Raw genomic sequence first — 15,029 nt, 5'->3', positions numbered from 1 at the left:
CATATATAAACACATGTATAAATATATACACATATATGTATGGCAAGATAGACATAGCAGATGAAAGGGTATAAATTTTGGACAAGGAACTGAAATCTATAAAAAAGTAGAACAGATATTCTAAAGTTGAAAAAACAAGGACCAGCCATATAGCTCAGTGGACTAAAGCACCTGCTTAGGCAGAGTGCAGTGGCAGGAGTTCAATCCCCAGCATGTCATGCTGACCCTACCCTCAGGGCATGCTGAGACAGAGATTGTGATTGGGCATGGTGGTGCATGCCTGTAATCCCAGCACTTGGGAGACTGAAAACAGGAGAATCACTATGAGTCTAATCTACGTAGTGAGACCCTGTAGACCCTGTACTAAATATAAAAAATAACAAATGAATAAAAATAAAATAAAATTGAAAAACATTATTTGAAGGAACCCACTAAATAGACTAATTGAATGTTCATAGCCAGAGTATAGAATTAAAGAACTAAAAGACAGATCAAAAGAAAATAATCAAAATACAAAGAGGAAAAAAAATAACAACTGAGTATAAAAGCCATGTAAAATAAGTTTAAAAGGGCCAGTGAGATAGTTCAGTGGTCTAAATTGCCTGTTTAGGCAAGCTTAGGCAAGCAGGCAGGGAGGGCAGTTCGATCCCTGGCAACACATAGCCACATCAGCCCTGCCCCCAGGGTGGGCTGAGCTGGCCACAAAAAATAAAAATAAAAGTTAAAAGACCTAACAAAAATACCAAAGCAGACCAAATCGAGCAAAAGCAGTATTTTGATATATAAAAAGAAAATGCATTTGCAGCTCTTTCTGGTTTGTTCATAAAGGCAATGTTCTCCGTGAGAGCTCTCACGAAGAAGGCAGCAGGGCCCACTCAGGGATGAGAACAGTTCCCAGTGTGGCAGTCCACCTTTTCAGCTGTCATTCAGTGCCAGCTGATGAGGTGAATGCTTTGTCTGCCTCTGGACAGGCCCGGTGGAGAACACTGCACGTACTGTAAGCCAAGGACCTTTTCACAGCATGGTCTTTCACCATAATTTCATATTCCTCCTTTTCATTAAATGTAGTTTTACTTTTTATAAGTACTTTCTGAAAGCAAAAAATAAAACCCAGTTTGAACAAAAAAAGAAAATGTGTGTTCAACAGGTACACTAAATATTTCATCTATGCTGATGAAGTTAATGCTATTAATCATGTTTTAAAACTTTTCACATCTATACTGGTGCTTTGGCTGCTCATTATTGAAGGAAATGTGTTTAAATTTCTATCTAAATCTTTACATGAAGGGCTGGCTAGATAACTCAGTGGATCAAAGCGCCTGCCCGGGGCTGGGGGTTCAATCCCTACTGTGCTGTACTGGCCCCACCCTTGAGGCAAGCTGAAAACAGGACAATCACTATGAGTCCAATGTACAGAGTGAGACCCTGTAGACCCAGTACATAAATAAATAATCTTTACATGAAATCTTATAAAAATACCAAGGTCATAGGTCAACTAGAAGTCTCATACATTGCTGGTAGCAGTATAGAAGAGCACAACCATTTTGGGAAACTGGGAGTTTCTCATAAAGCTGATATAGAAATTTTCTGTTAATATACTCAACAGAATTGAGAGTTTATGCCCACCAAGAAACATAAACAAAAAGGTTTATAACAGTGTTATTCATAAAAGGCAAAAAATCATAAACCATCCAAAAGTCTACCAACAGGAGAATTAACAAATGAATTATACTCACACAATGGATTATTACTCAGAAATGGAAGTAAAGCAGTTATCACTACATGCAACATAAATGATTCTCACAGACATAATACTAAGTGAAAGAAAGCAAACACAGAAGAATACATATATATAATGTCTTTTTTTTTTTTTTTGAGACAGGGTCTTGCTGTGTAATTCAGATAGGCTTTGAACTCATTGTGCAGCCCAGGCTGCCTTCAAATTCACAGCAATCCTGCCTCAGCCTCCTGAGTGCTGGATAATAGGCATTTGTCACCATACCCAGCTGATACCACTTTCATGAAGTTCAAAAACCAGAAAAAAACTAATCTGGTTTAGAAGTGGTGGCTGTCATTACTTTTAGACGAAATATTGACTCCAAAGGGAAAAGTATAAAATGTTTCTCTCTTGATCTGGGTGGAGGTTACATAGGTACATGCGGATGTACAAGTTTACTGGTCAAATACTTTATGATTTGTACATTTTATGTAAATACTTATCATTTGTTCTTTAAAATATTGGCAACCATCTTTTGCAGCTTTTCCATACTTTTATTTTTTTTTTTAAAAAAAAACCTTACTGATTCTAAAAGATAGTCTTGGAGCCATATTTCTAAGTCCTCATACATGAAACTTCCCAGCCCCTACTCTTTCTCCATCCCTTGAGGTGTCCCGGAGTTTATGGTCTCATACCTGCTCCAACTCTTCCTCAGCATATTTTTGGCGGCTCCGCTCATTCTCAGTACCCTCCCGCAGCTCCTTCAGCCGCTGGGCTTCCTGCTTGGCAAGGTTGATCTCATCACGCAGCTTCTTCTCCAGATGGACCTTCTCCACTTCAACTGTGCGGTGCTCCTCCTGGGCCTTGTGCAGCCTGTGGGAGGTTGGGGGATCTGTAGGGAGCTGGAGGAGGCCAGGCAAGGGAGTGCCAGCCAACAGGCCCTGAATCTTGGCTGCAAGAAGGAAAATAAGAGCACCTGCCCTCCACATACACAGTATTCCCCTACTCTGCTGACTGTCTAGCCAGCTCAGGGCAAACGATTACTGTAATTCTCACATTAGCGATCATGTTATTACTAGTAATCAAGGCTGTGAAGCGAAGTTCCCAGGCATCCAAATCCATCTTCTAAAATATACACATTCTAAAATTCTAACTACCAGTTTATAAGAAATTTCACACTAGTCTTCCTGGCAAATAATGATATACTGATAACACTATCAGCCTGGGACAGATGTGAATACAAAGACTTGAGAGAGGGGAAATAACTTGCAGAAAGAATGAGAATGGAATTAAAACTTTGTAATTTCAAATCCCATAATTATTCCACTTATATTTTGATACCTAGATGGTTCCATAAATGTAGAATATCTTGAAAACTGGACAAAATCCAGGAAAAGGTACTAGATAAGATGATTGAAAAGGCTTAAGGAAGATGAGAAATAAATTATTGGGCTGCACCTCTTAGATTTCTGAGTATCTGTTCCCAGAGACACAGAAAAATGATATTCATGCCAAAGGAGGTAGAAAGGGGTTGAGAGAGTGCCTGCTGCCTTGAGTCCTGTGTTCCTTTCCTAAGGATCTTACACAGTAAGATCTCAAGAGTATCAGTTATAATAATCTACTCTTTCTACCTACCCACACATCCCTCTGTTCTCTGCCAAAACCTTCCATCTCAATCAAGTCTCCCTTCCTCTCTTCTTTTGTCCACATGTCTATGTTAATTAATTAATCTATCCATCCTTCAGTTCATTCACTGACCAAGTTCTATCAAGTGCCTACTAAATATCAAGCCCTGTTACAAGCCTAACTATATGGAGACAAGTCAGAAAACTTTCTCCACCTAAGGAGCTCATGACTTGGTCTAACAAAGACAAGTAGCCAGATACTGTCTCTAGTATGGTAAGTTCTATAATAAAGATATTCCTGGTGTTGTGTTAGCTCAAAAGGTGGAGTAATCAATTCCACCTGAAAGGAGTCAGAGAAGGAGACCCGGTCTAGACCCAGTAGAAAGTAAGACTTTACTAATCCCTTTGAAAAGGAAAAGAATTTAGCCACTGTCCAGTCTTATTAGCTTAGTAGGAACTACCATGTTTCTAAAATATGAGGCTAGAAAGGTAAAGGAATGATGAGGAAGAAAAGAGTACATGAGTTAGAACTGAGGTGTAGAAAAGTAAAGACAGACTAAATAACAAGAAGGTCCCACACAAAAAGCCCTGACCACTGAGTTAATTAAGAACATGATATAAGAAGCACATAAACTTTCAAAATATCTCCAAGTCCAGAGCTGTCAGTGACTGAAGCCTCAAAAGATGTGGTAGAACAAGCAAGCAGAGAAGAGGAAGTAATGTTGGCTGCAAGTTTCCCGCTGACAATTGTATTCTTACCTACTTTGGTCCTACAGAAAAGGGAGTTGAATCTCCTTGAATGTACACCAGATGGCGCTATGTGCAAGCAAAAAAAAAAAAAGCCACTCTAGAGATAATTTTCCACTCCCATCTCTTTCCCTTGTTGAGTACCCTGCTTTATCTTTTTCTTTCTTTAGATACTAGGAATCTAACTCAGGACCTTGCACTTGCCAGGCAGGCACTTGTGCTGCTGAGCTATCTTCCCAACCTGAGTACCCTCCTTTATTGCACTCTTCCATGAATCAACAAGAAATTACGCCAGTATCCTCTCTGAAAGCAGCCTCTTTAGAAAAGTCAATACTGTATGATATGCCTTCTTTCTAACAACACTCTTAAAGCAGAACTGAGCCTGGCCCACTTTCATACTCTCAATATGGTCTACAGGAGACACAGATCAACATATACCATTGGGTGCAGAAATAAGCAAATATATGTACTATCAGGTACCACCCCATTCCCAGGCAACAATCAATTAACATTATGAGTCACAAAATTAAGCTGCCTGATTGCCTGATTCTAAATCCTGGATCTAATCAGTTGTGTGTCTGTGGACAAGTTTTGCCTGCTTCTTCATAGCAAAATAACAATCAAAATTCTTGTCTACCTCAAAGACTTATTTTGAAACCCAATAAAATCCTAAGTGGAATGCACATGTAGCGTTACATTTATTCATTAAAATAACAGGATGTCTGTAAAATAAAGTTCTGTGATGGCTGGCAGTACAGGTCTATTAAGGTAAGAAGTTACAAGGTCACATGTGAGCTCAGGGCACTTTCAAGAGGAAGGTGTGTGTGTGCAGGGGAGGGGAGGGTGCGGTGGGAGTGGGGGGCTGGCTTTCTAAGCACCACAATAGTCATTAAGCTCAGGTGGCCGCAGGGAGCAGCAAGGGCTAGGAGCTTAGTTTTAGCCCCAAACTTGGAATGCCTCTTGCCTAGATTCTTTTGTCTTTGGAATGAAAACAGTATGTTTTTTCAGACAAATAAAGTATGGGAACTGCTCAGAGTGCAACATTTACCCCTAGCTAGCAGAGGGCCCAGGCACAAGGGGCCCAGCATAGTAACTGGGAATTAGTTCATAGATCAGACTCCTGTCCCCACCGTCACCACCACGCCTAACCCATGAGAACAAATCTGTTGTCAAAATTTACTCCTGCTGACATGTGACCGTCATCACAGTACTTACCCCTTCTGAGCCTTGATTTCAACTGTAAAATAGGGATAATAATAACTAATTGAAAAAGTCATGGTGATTGAAAAGCAATAAAGCATTTCAGTATTTAAAAAAATCTGGCTCACGAATTATTCTTTCCTCACCCCTCCAAAGAAAATACTGTCTTTTTTTTTTGGGGGGGGGGCGGGACCAGGGATTGAACACTGTCATTTTATTTTACATCTCTCATTTTAAAAAAACATAAATGACCACATTTTATTCCTTTTCACAAGGATGACTGCAAAGACGTCCCAACTGGAGTCCCTAAACTGCAAGTCATTTTCTAAAAGACGTCTTAAAGTGGGCCTCTTTTTCTCAAAGCTAAAATACCAAAAAAAAAAAAAAAAAAAACAACTGTACTGACCATTGACTTTTGCAGCCTACTAAACCTGTCCAAGTTCTCTTTGTGCTTTCAGGGTCTCAGGGATCCGGCCCCAACCTATACTCAGCCTGCACTCTCAAGAGATCCCTGCCAACTTTCAAAGCCACTTCCTTTGGGCCCAACATCTACTGAGCTGAGTCTGAATCTTTCTAGTCAGTAGGGCTCTTATCCTGTAGCTGGCAGTGAGTCTGCTTTAAAGGTGTACTCACTCATTGCCCCTTCTCTTATGTGTAAGCTCAGCTGCCCTGAAGGCAGTGAATTCCTTACAATTTTCAGTATAGACCTGGTTCCTGGGTGTCAGTAAGTATAAGAATTGACTGAATGACTGGGACTCTCTTTGCACAGCTAAATCTTCTGCCATAGTTTTTAAATCATGTTGTTCTTTTTTTTTTTTTCAACAGAGTCCCAGACTATTAGAGTGAGCAGTGTTATCTTAGAAGAAAATGCCATTCTCCTTGTTTGAGCCTTTCACATTACTGATGAAAACATATGCCAGGCAGGAAAGGATTTACCCAAAGATATACAAGTCATATGTATGAGATTTAGAGTCCAGATAAAAAAGAACTAAGAGGGCCTGGGGTGATAGCTTGGCGGTCTAAAAGCCTGCCTGGCAAGCACAAGGACCCAAGTTCAAACCCCAGTACAGCATGCCATGCTGGCCATTGAACCCTGGGCTTGCTGTGCTGGCCATGGCTACCGAAACTGGGAGTGGTGGCGCACCCTTGTAATCCCACTACGAGTCTGATCTGTGTAATGAGACTCTATACCAATTTTTTTTTTAAATTAAAAACCAAAAAGAACTAAGGGCAGTAAGAAAAGTATATAAGGTTTCTTTGTGAAACAGTGAAGAACAGTTCACTGCATCTACTTATATGGGAAGAGAAGCAATCTAGAGGCAGGAAGAAAGGAAGTGTGACACCTAAAAAGCCATCCAACCAGGGAACTCAAAACCACTGATAGGAACACATTTCTCTTCTGATAAAAGTAGAATCAAGCTTTTCCCCAAAAGGAATAATTGCCCATGGACACTAGAATGGCAGGAAGCTAGACTCCCAGAGTAGTTCTGGAAGGACAGCACAGCCTGAGTAGCCATGTCTCTGAGGCCAGGTGGCACACACCCAGATGGAAACAGGAAGCTCCCAGCTCTAGCAGTACCAGGGTGATGGAAAGGGAGGGTCCTTACCTTTCTTGAAGGTCATGTAGACTCTGCTCTGCTCGGTGTAAACCTTCCAAATCCTTCATCATTTTCTTCATGTGCTCTTTGGAATAACGGTTCTGGATATAAGCAAACCAGCAGCCGCCCACACCAATAACAATAGACACCACCAGCATGAAGTCCTTGAGGTGATTATGGCGGGTCACTGCCAGGGAGGGGAGGACACAGTGAGTCAGAGCACCCACAGTACACTTGGCCTTGCAGACCCCCTGCACCCCTCCTCCCCAATACTTCCCCTGACAGACACATACTTGTAACATACTATTACAGTGAATTGTGTGCCTATCTCTCCGGTAATCAAGTCCTCATCTAGAAAGGAAGGCCCGAAAAGAATGCAGGCAGTTGATCACATACTTCCCACCAACACAGTGAAGAGATTAGTGCCTCAACATATCCTAGCCTCCTCTGGGTTATGATGAGCCCATATGCCCAGAAGCAGTGGCTTCTATGATACAGGGTAAGCAATGCTAAGGTAAAAGGAGATAGAGGTATAAAGGGATAATGTCACTACAGCCTGAGGGCTGGCTATGGGCTATGGCTACTAAAGGCGCTTTGCTATCCTAGACTGCTAGGCCCTTCTAGGCACAAGGTCCATATACCTGATCAGTTAAAGGTCTGAAAGTCTGAATCCATAGAGAGGTGAGGCTATAGCTCAATCCAGAGATCAGACAGAATAGTACCATCAAGAGAGACAGTATAATACCAAAAGTTGAAAGGCAGATCTCTCTCCAGAGAACACCAGGAATAAAGTTGGTAAAATGATAGGGCTGACAACACAGCTGTCATTCAAAATAATACCCAGTATCTAGAAAAAAATGTAAAAGCTAAAACAAGGAACATCACTAGAAAGTAAAACCAAAAGCTACTTTCCCAAGAACTTAGCTAAGCAGGAGAATGCCAGTCCTAGGGCCTGATATTGCTCACAGCAGCCCAGATCTGGGCGCTGGGCCACAGCATAGGCAACTTACAAGTGACATCATGAAGAGAAGAGGGCTGCTATTACAGCCAGTCCAGGTTGTTCTTTGGGCTCCAAGGACCCACAGACGCGGGATTGAGGGAAGGAAGGTGGAAGGGAGTTAAACCAGGACTAATGATCTCAATATACAGCAGATTATATAAGGGAGGAGAAAGCTAGGACTGGCAGGATCCCTGTGCCTGGAAAGGACAGTGGGCTCATAAAAATACAGGCTCCACCCTGGTAGAGCCACCAAGCTGAGGGAGAATCTAGACACTAGGAAAAAATGTATGTAGCTAAAAATTGTATGAAGTTGAATCCCATGGTTTGACAGAAAGGGTTACAGTCAGAGCTCTTAACTGAAAAGCTAAGCAGCAGGACCTGTTGATGGGATGGGATCAAAGAGCACACCTCCCTCCATCCCAGGAAGGGGAGCTATTAGGTCCAGGGTGAACCATGTCCTACGCCTATTTATGCTAGAATGTCAGAGAGAAAACTGACAAGTCTTCTAGTGGTTATCTGCTGGCCTCCAGGCAGGGCCACCCTTCTACCCATACTCAAGTCCTCACTCTTCTGTCCTTCAGGTCCAAAGAGGAGGTATTTCTGCAGCACAGTGAGTAGTGTCTTTCTGGATTCATTTGGCTCCTTCATAGCCTCTATGAGAGCCTGGAATATTGTCTCCTTGATTGTTAAGCATTTCTAATCTTGGTATCCTAGGGTATACTCAATACCAGAATCATCTTCCTCTTCCTCCTCCTCTTCCTCCTCCTCCTCCGCCTCTGCCTCTGCCTCCTCCTCCTCCTCCTCCTCCTCCTCCTTCTCTTCCTCTTCTTCTTCATGTATTTGGTTGTTGCAGGGTCTCACTATACAGCTCAGACTCATGATCCTCCTGCTTTCAGCCTCCCCAGCAATGGGATTACAGGCCTTTACCACTACACCCAGACTCTGGCCGACTTAGCCTGCCCTGGGGGTGGGGCTGGCATAGCATGTGATGCTGGGGATAGAACTATGGTCCCTGCACTTGCCTAAGCAGGCACTTTTGTCCACTGAGCTATCTCACCACCCCCACCTCATATTCATTCATTCATTCATTCATTCTTTCTTTCTTTCTTTCTTTCTATTTAGTGCAGGGTCTACAGGGTCTCACTACACAGATCAGACTCTTAGTGATTCTCCTTTTTTCAGCCTCCCAAGTGCTGGGATTATAGAAGCAGGCTACTAAACCCAGTTTCAATCCCTGTCTCAGCACACCCTGGGGGCCAGGCTGGCATAGCAGGCCAGGAATCAAACCCAGCCCCTGCATCTGCCTAAGCAGGTGCTTTAATCCACTGAGCTACCTGGTCAACACTTTATATTCTTAACAAAAATCCAAAGTAGCCTTTTTCAAACAAGAGTCAATGAATGACAACCCTCCTCTTATTTTCCCCAAACTACAAACATCTCGAGGTGCCATGCAGATTGGGCCTACCTACTTCATTCAGACCCTAATTCTATCTTATTCAGATTGATATGATCCAAATTCTATTGTTTTGACCAACTTCATATTCTCATCCAAGAAATGAAGCTATTGAATGACCAGGGCCAACAAAAGACTCTAACAGACATTCTCTTCACAGGCCCCTAACGTAATACTGTTCCATCTTTCAATATCCTCTGGATTACTTCACTCTGCTCTGACTCCACTTAAATGTACAAGCACCCATTTTGTCCACTGCCTGCCTTGTCAAATGTATAGCTTAAGCCCAGGTCCACTGCCTTCCACATCCCATGAGCTACTATGCTTGACTGACTTGATCTTAATGGTGTGTAGTGATCACCATTTGTCTGTATACCAATGCCCATACCATGTTGGTTTTATATTCAACCAACATAAAAAAGGTGCTCAATAAATCTTTGTGGAGTCCTAGCCCAGGTCCGGTGAGTGTGTGGAGAGCTTCCTGCTAACCTGCGCCGGCGGGACCAGTCCCAGCCCAGGTGCAGCGTGGGCCAGACCCTTTCCCACCCCCTCGGGCCGCCCCCCACCACTGCGCCATACCTTCCCCATCCCTCCCGTTGAGTAGGAATTTCTGCCGACTTCCAGGAACCTCCAGACCCAGTCCTAGCCCAGGTCCGCAGCGGGAAGGAGCTGAGCACAGCAGCCAGACCTAAGCCAGACGCAGCTGGATAAGTCCAAACTCTGTAGAGCTCCACCTGAACTTCAGTACGTATGAAGGTTATAACTACAGCAAAGATCAACAAATCTTTGTGACATTGAATCTTTACTGAGAAGCCTCAAGCGTGATAATGTCTCCCACACTAAAAAAAGGTAGGGAACAAAGAAAAAATAAAATGTATCAAGCAACAAAAGTCATCATTTCTAATCCTCACACCTACTCTATAAGAGAAAGTACACTGAGTTTCCATAAGAGACGCTGACTTGCTGGAGTTCACAAAAAGTGTATTCAAATCCAGATAACTACACTGTCTTTCCTTTACATACTTTCTTACTACAACTTTCATATTCATGCAGTAAGTTTTATTTTTGCTCAATTACATGCAAACATCTCTCACCATGGAATTGTCTTATGTTGTCCTGATCTAACTTGAGTGTGAGTATACACCAAGGCTGACTTCCCATAAGCAACATGCTAAGAGATGCCCATGTTGCTGTTTAGAGCAATAAAGATTCAAAGACCAAATGGCTGGGTCTTTAAATAAAAACAGAAAATACAAAATACAGAAATTCTTATGATGTCATAATTAGTATCCTCTACTAACTATTATGAAGTCTAAGCTCTGTGCTAGCTTCTGCCCTGCTTTATTATGAAATTCACTTCTATCTGGAACTCAGCTTCCTCAACAACAAAAATGTGTTATCACAGAAATGACTTAAGAGATAGAATGTATGGGTATAAGGGAAAGTGCTTTGAGGTGTCTTCAAAATATTCAGATAGACATATCTAGGAAGTATTAAGGTATGTGGATATGGAGCTTAAAGAAGGTGAAAAGCTAAGGCCGCAGACATAGAAATTGTCAGGTCCCTTCTGTGGATCCCTGAGCTAAACCCCACACCTCTAGGGAATTCATGAATCTTGGCTTAGAAAACACAGGCAAATTGAGAGTCTAGTTATGTCTTATGAATGAAGTATTTCTTCCCACAATAATCTCGTTTCCATCTTTCAATTTCTACCACCTTTCTAGCCTACTAGAGTTCACAGAGATCCTCCATTCCTGATTCCCTCATGCTACGATCCCTCAGGTAAACCTGAATTGCCCCTCTTGCTATCGCAGGGACTACTTTAAGTGTTTTTCACCTTTTTTCTCTCTGGCTGATACTAGGGATTGATCGCTGGGCCTTCACAATGAGTTACACCCCCAGCCCCCACTTTCTTTTTTATTTCATTTTTTCAGAGACAGGGCCTTGCTAAATTACTAAATTATACAGGTTGGGCTCAATCTTGTAATCCTCCTGCCTCAGCCTTCCAGACTGTTGAGATTACAGGTATTTACCACCATGCCTGGCTGTTTGTTAACTTTTATGTTAGTCATTTTCTGGTACTCTATGAGTTGCTTCATATCTCTATAACCTCATTCTTAGCATAGCATCTGACCAGAGCAGTTATTCAGCAAAGGTGGAAAGGAAATAAAAATGGAAGAATGGAAGAAGGTCTTAGAAAGAAAGGATAGTATAATACAAAGCACATGTAAAGGGGGAAAATGCAAGCTTCTCTAGAACAGAAGGGTATGGCCAGCTATAATCCACAGCTTTTGTACAAACCCAGTTCTCTGAATCTACTTCCCACTCACTCAAGACCAACAAGGCAGAATGACCATATTTACATCAGCAAAGCAGATGTAGCTGTCTAAGTAAACACATGTTGGGACCTGGGGAATGACAGGATGGCAGAATTACCAGTCTGAATGCGGCAAATAAATTTTAGCCAAATGAGGTCAACTATTAACACTATCAGACCTGAAGGAAAGATGAAGGGTATAAATAAATGAGATGCTGACAAAACATTAACAAAGTCAAGGACAATGATGAGAATTTTCAGGGTACCAGTTAAGACTGAAAAAGTTAGCATTCAATCGTTATCTCCTCCTAGAATCCCTTCTCCCAAGCAATTCTTCCCATCTTCTCTACTTCCCACAATATACTGAGAGATACAAATATCCACCCTTTACTACCCAAATACATGCTATAAATGTCTTTTGTCATTTACACAGCCTTCAGTGTGGGGGACGGGAGGGTATCTGTTTAACTTGTAAGAACTACTCCTGGGCACTCCTCCCCTCCAGTTATAACCCAACAAATATATATATATTCCCCCCCCAACAAATTCTTTAGCTGCTTTAACTATTCACAGACATTCCATAAGCAGCAGTTCTCCCCAAAACTAAACTGGGCCATCCCTGGCAAGTGCAAGGGCCTGAGTTCAATCCGCGGTTCCGCAAAAAAATAAAATAAAATAAAAAATAAATAAACTGGGCCAGATTCCTCTCCCAAATCCACTTCTTCCTGTAGCCTGGAGAGCTGTGGCCTCCTGCCATATCGTTTTTAGTACACATCTCCTGGTACCCATTCCTTACTGAGTCTTAAGACAAAACCTGATGACAGATAAACAGCACTAGGAGCCCATAAAGGGTAAAAGCCAAGGAAATAGATTGGGTTTTTTGTTTGTTTTATTGGGGTTTTTTATCAATAAATCAATCAATCAATTTTAATATCACTTTTTTTTGTGGCGGAACTGAGGATTGAACTCAGGCCCTTGTGCTTGCCAGGGAAGCGCTTATTCTACTGAGCCATCTCCCCGGCCAGATTGTTGTTTTTTTGGGTTTTTTTTAAAGGCAGGAAAAGGGGCTATAGGTTTCCAGAAGATTAAAAGAGGAAAGAATTGATCCTAGACAGAGAATGGAAAAGCATTTTGGAGAACATTTAAAAGGTGAACAGGAGCATACTAGAAAGAAGAGAGTGAGCAGGACAGGGAGCAAGAGAGATACAGCACCACAGACCAGGGCAAGATCTGCCAGCCAAGTAGCCACTCCTGCTCACTTGGAACTGTCCCCATTATCTGAGTCACCGATGAAGGTAAGTCTTCTCTACAACTCATTACTCCGTTACCCTGCAGCTCAGTCTCTCCTCTCCCCCTCCTGTCTCTGTCCTCTCTCTCCCTCCCTCCTGTGCTCCCACCTACTCCACTTCTCAATATTCCTGCTAAAAATAAAAAGTCATACTTGCCTCTACCCAGACAAACCATACAGGAGGGATACCAAAGAAACAGTAGTAAATATTATTTAGGAGAAAGTAAGGGACAAGGAACCTTAGGAATGTGCCCCAAATCACAAAGCTACTTAGTTATAAAGCTTGAAAGCTAGAATTCTTTAGGTCTTATCTCCTCCAACACATATAGAAGGTAGATAATACAAAAGAAAAGAGCATTAATGTAAGGTAAAGGGATGGGTTTGCTCATGGCTCTTGCACTTAAAATCTGAATAGCCCCAAAATCCTATCTCTCCTTTGTGAGCTTCAATTTTTCTGAGAAATTATCTGCAGAAAGTATAAATTCCCTTCAATGGATGATCTGCTATTACAGTGAGACATCACCTTAGATCTCAAAGTGGACACTGTGTCCATGAGGACTGTTTCTCTAACCACACCTAACACTTGACAGTTGTCACTGTTCAGAAAGCCCCAAATGGGCCTGAAGTCTACAGCCAACTCTGCAGAGTGGGAAAACAAACTAACTAACTGTAAAAGGTCATGTGATGCTCTGACATCATATGAGAAGGGCCGATATGCCTTTCACTGTCAGAAAATGGACCCTGAGATGAAGCCAGCCTGATCCCTCTTCCCCTCCTCACTTGAGGTTTCTGTAGACAGATGGCCCCTGCTCTCTCAGCAGCCCGTTACTGCATAACAAACCTGGGCAGGTGGCTACTAGGAATTGGACCCAGGCCCTCACACTTGTCAGGAGGTGCTGTGCTGCTTAGCTATATCCCCAGCCCATGCACAACAAACTCTTGATCAGAGATTTCTCAAGCCTCAGAACAATAACAGGATTTTTATGAAGGCTGGACAAGGTGACCATGGCTGGCAGTGGTATCTGGCCTAGTTTCTCAGGGGTGTTCGCTACATGATTTATGGTAGAGCCTAAGTATCTGTGGTCAGTTAGCTTAGGTTTAGAACCCAGATCAGAACCAGTACACACTGTCACTCTAAGTGCCACATGGTACTGAAAAAGACAAAAGGGGATAAGAGACTGTGTCCAAAAAGGAAAACAGGGCTGAAGGGGCACGGATCAAAGGATTCTTTGCAGGTATCCAGCAGGCAAAGCCCCACTCCTACAGAAGTCTCCTGGCAAACAGTTTCCTTGTATTTTTCTCAGGCTTCAGCTGACAATTTTTCTTTAACAAGTATAAGTAGGAAAATATTTTTTAAAAATTTGTCTTTGGGACAGCTGTTGACAAAATCTTAGCTTTCAGGAGTATACTCAGTTCTCAGAATCCTTGAATGACAGAGCCAGTAAAAGCCTTTACTCAGGTCATTTCACATGGCAGAATGTAACTGCCAAGTTACTTAATAAGACAAGTTCCAAGTGTAGTATAAAATTCCCAGTATGACAGGGTATAGATCACCAGGAAGAAATAGACCTCCAATCTCTTCCACAGGACCCTTATCAAGCAAGAGATTTCTTCTCCAAATCATGGATTGTCATGGCTAAAGAAACAATAAGGATCCTTCAGCCCAATTATCTCATGTCTTAAATCATAAAATACACCTGAGAAAAGTGATCTATCCAAGATCATATAGTGGCAATTTGCAAGACTCTAAAGGGTCTTCACTTTCTGTTCAAGGTTCTTTCCTCAAGTTCTTTTTTTTTTTTTTTTCTAATCAAATTCTTAGAATGGAAATCTACGAATTACAAATTCAAGCTGCATATGTTTACTATAGAAATCTAATTCACGAGGTCCGGTGAGTGCGTGGAGAGCTTCCTGCTACCCTGCGCCGGCGGGACAAGTCCCAGCCCAAGCGCAGGGTGGGCCGGACCCTCTCGCACACCCTTGGGCCGCCCCCCACCACTCCACAGTACCTCTGCACCCCGCCTGCCGAGAAGGAATTTCTGCCGAGTTCCAGGAACCCCCAGACACAGTCCTAGCCCAGGTCC

General features: G+C 42.4%; 1 protein-coding gene across 4 annotated transcripts in view; it reads right to left on the bottom strand.

The window, feature by feature from the left end:
* Stim1 (stromal interaction molecule 1) overlaps nt 1-15,029 on the bottom strand; it is a 247,356-nt gene that overhangs the window by 25,189 nt on the left and 207,138 nt on the right. For all 4 annotated transcript variants that reach the window (XM_004641963.1, XM_004641962.1, XM_023702091.1 and 1 more), the window contains exons 6-7: nt 6,897-7,074; nt 2,413-2,590 (exon numbers count right to left, since the gene is read on the bottom strand). In XM_004641963.1, coding sequence (XP_004642020.1) covers nt 2,413-2,590; nt 6,897-7,074 — 356 coding nt within the window. The remainder of the gene's footprint in view (nt 1-2,412; nt 2,591-6,896; nt 7,075-15,029) is intronic.

This window comes from Octodon degus, unplaced genomic scaffold, assembly GCF_000260255.1.
Source record: "Octodon degus isolate 3935 unplaced genomic scaffold, OctDeg1.0 scaffold00146, whole genome shotgun sequence".
Taxonomy (NCBI): domain Eukaryota; kingdom Metazoa; phylum Chordata; class Mammalia; order Rodentia; family Octodontidae; genus Octodon; species Octodon degus.
The sequence above is the reverse complement of the archived record's forward strand: the minus strand, read 5'-3'. Positions and strand labels throughout refer to the sequence as shown.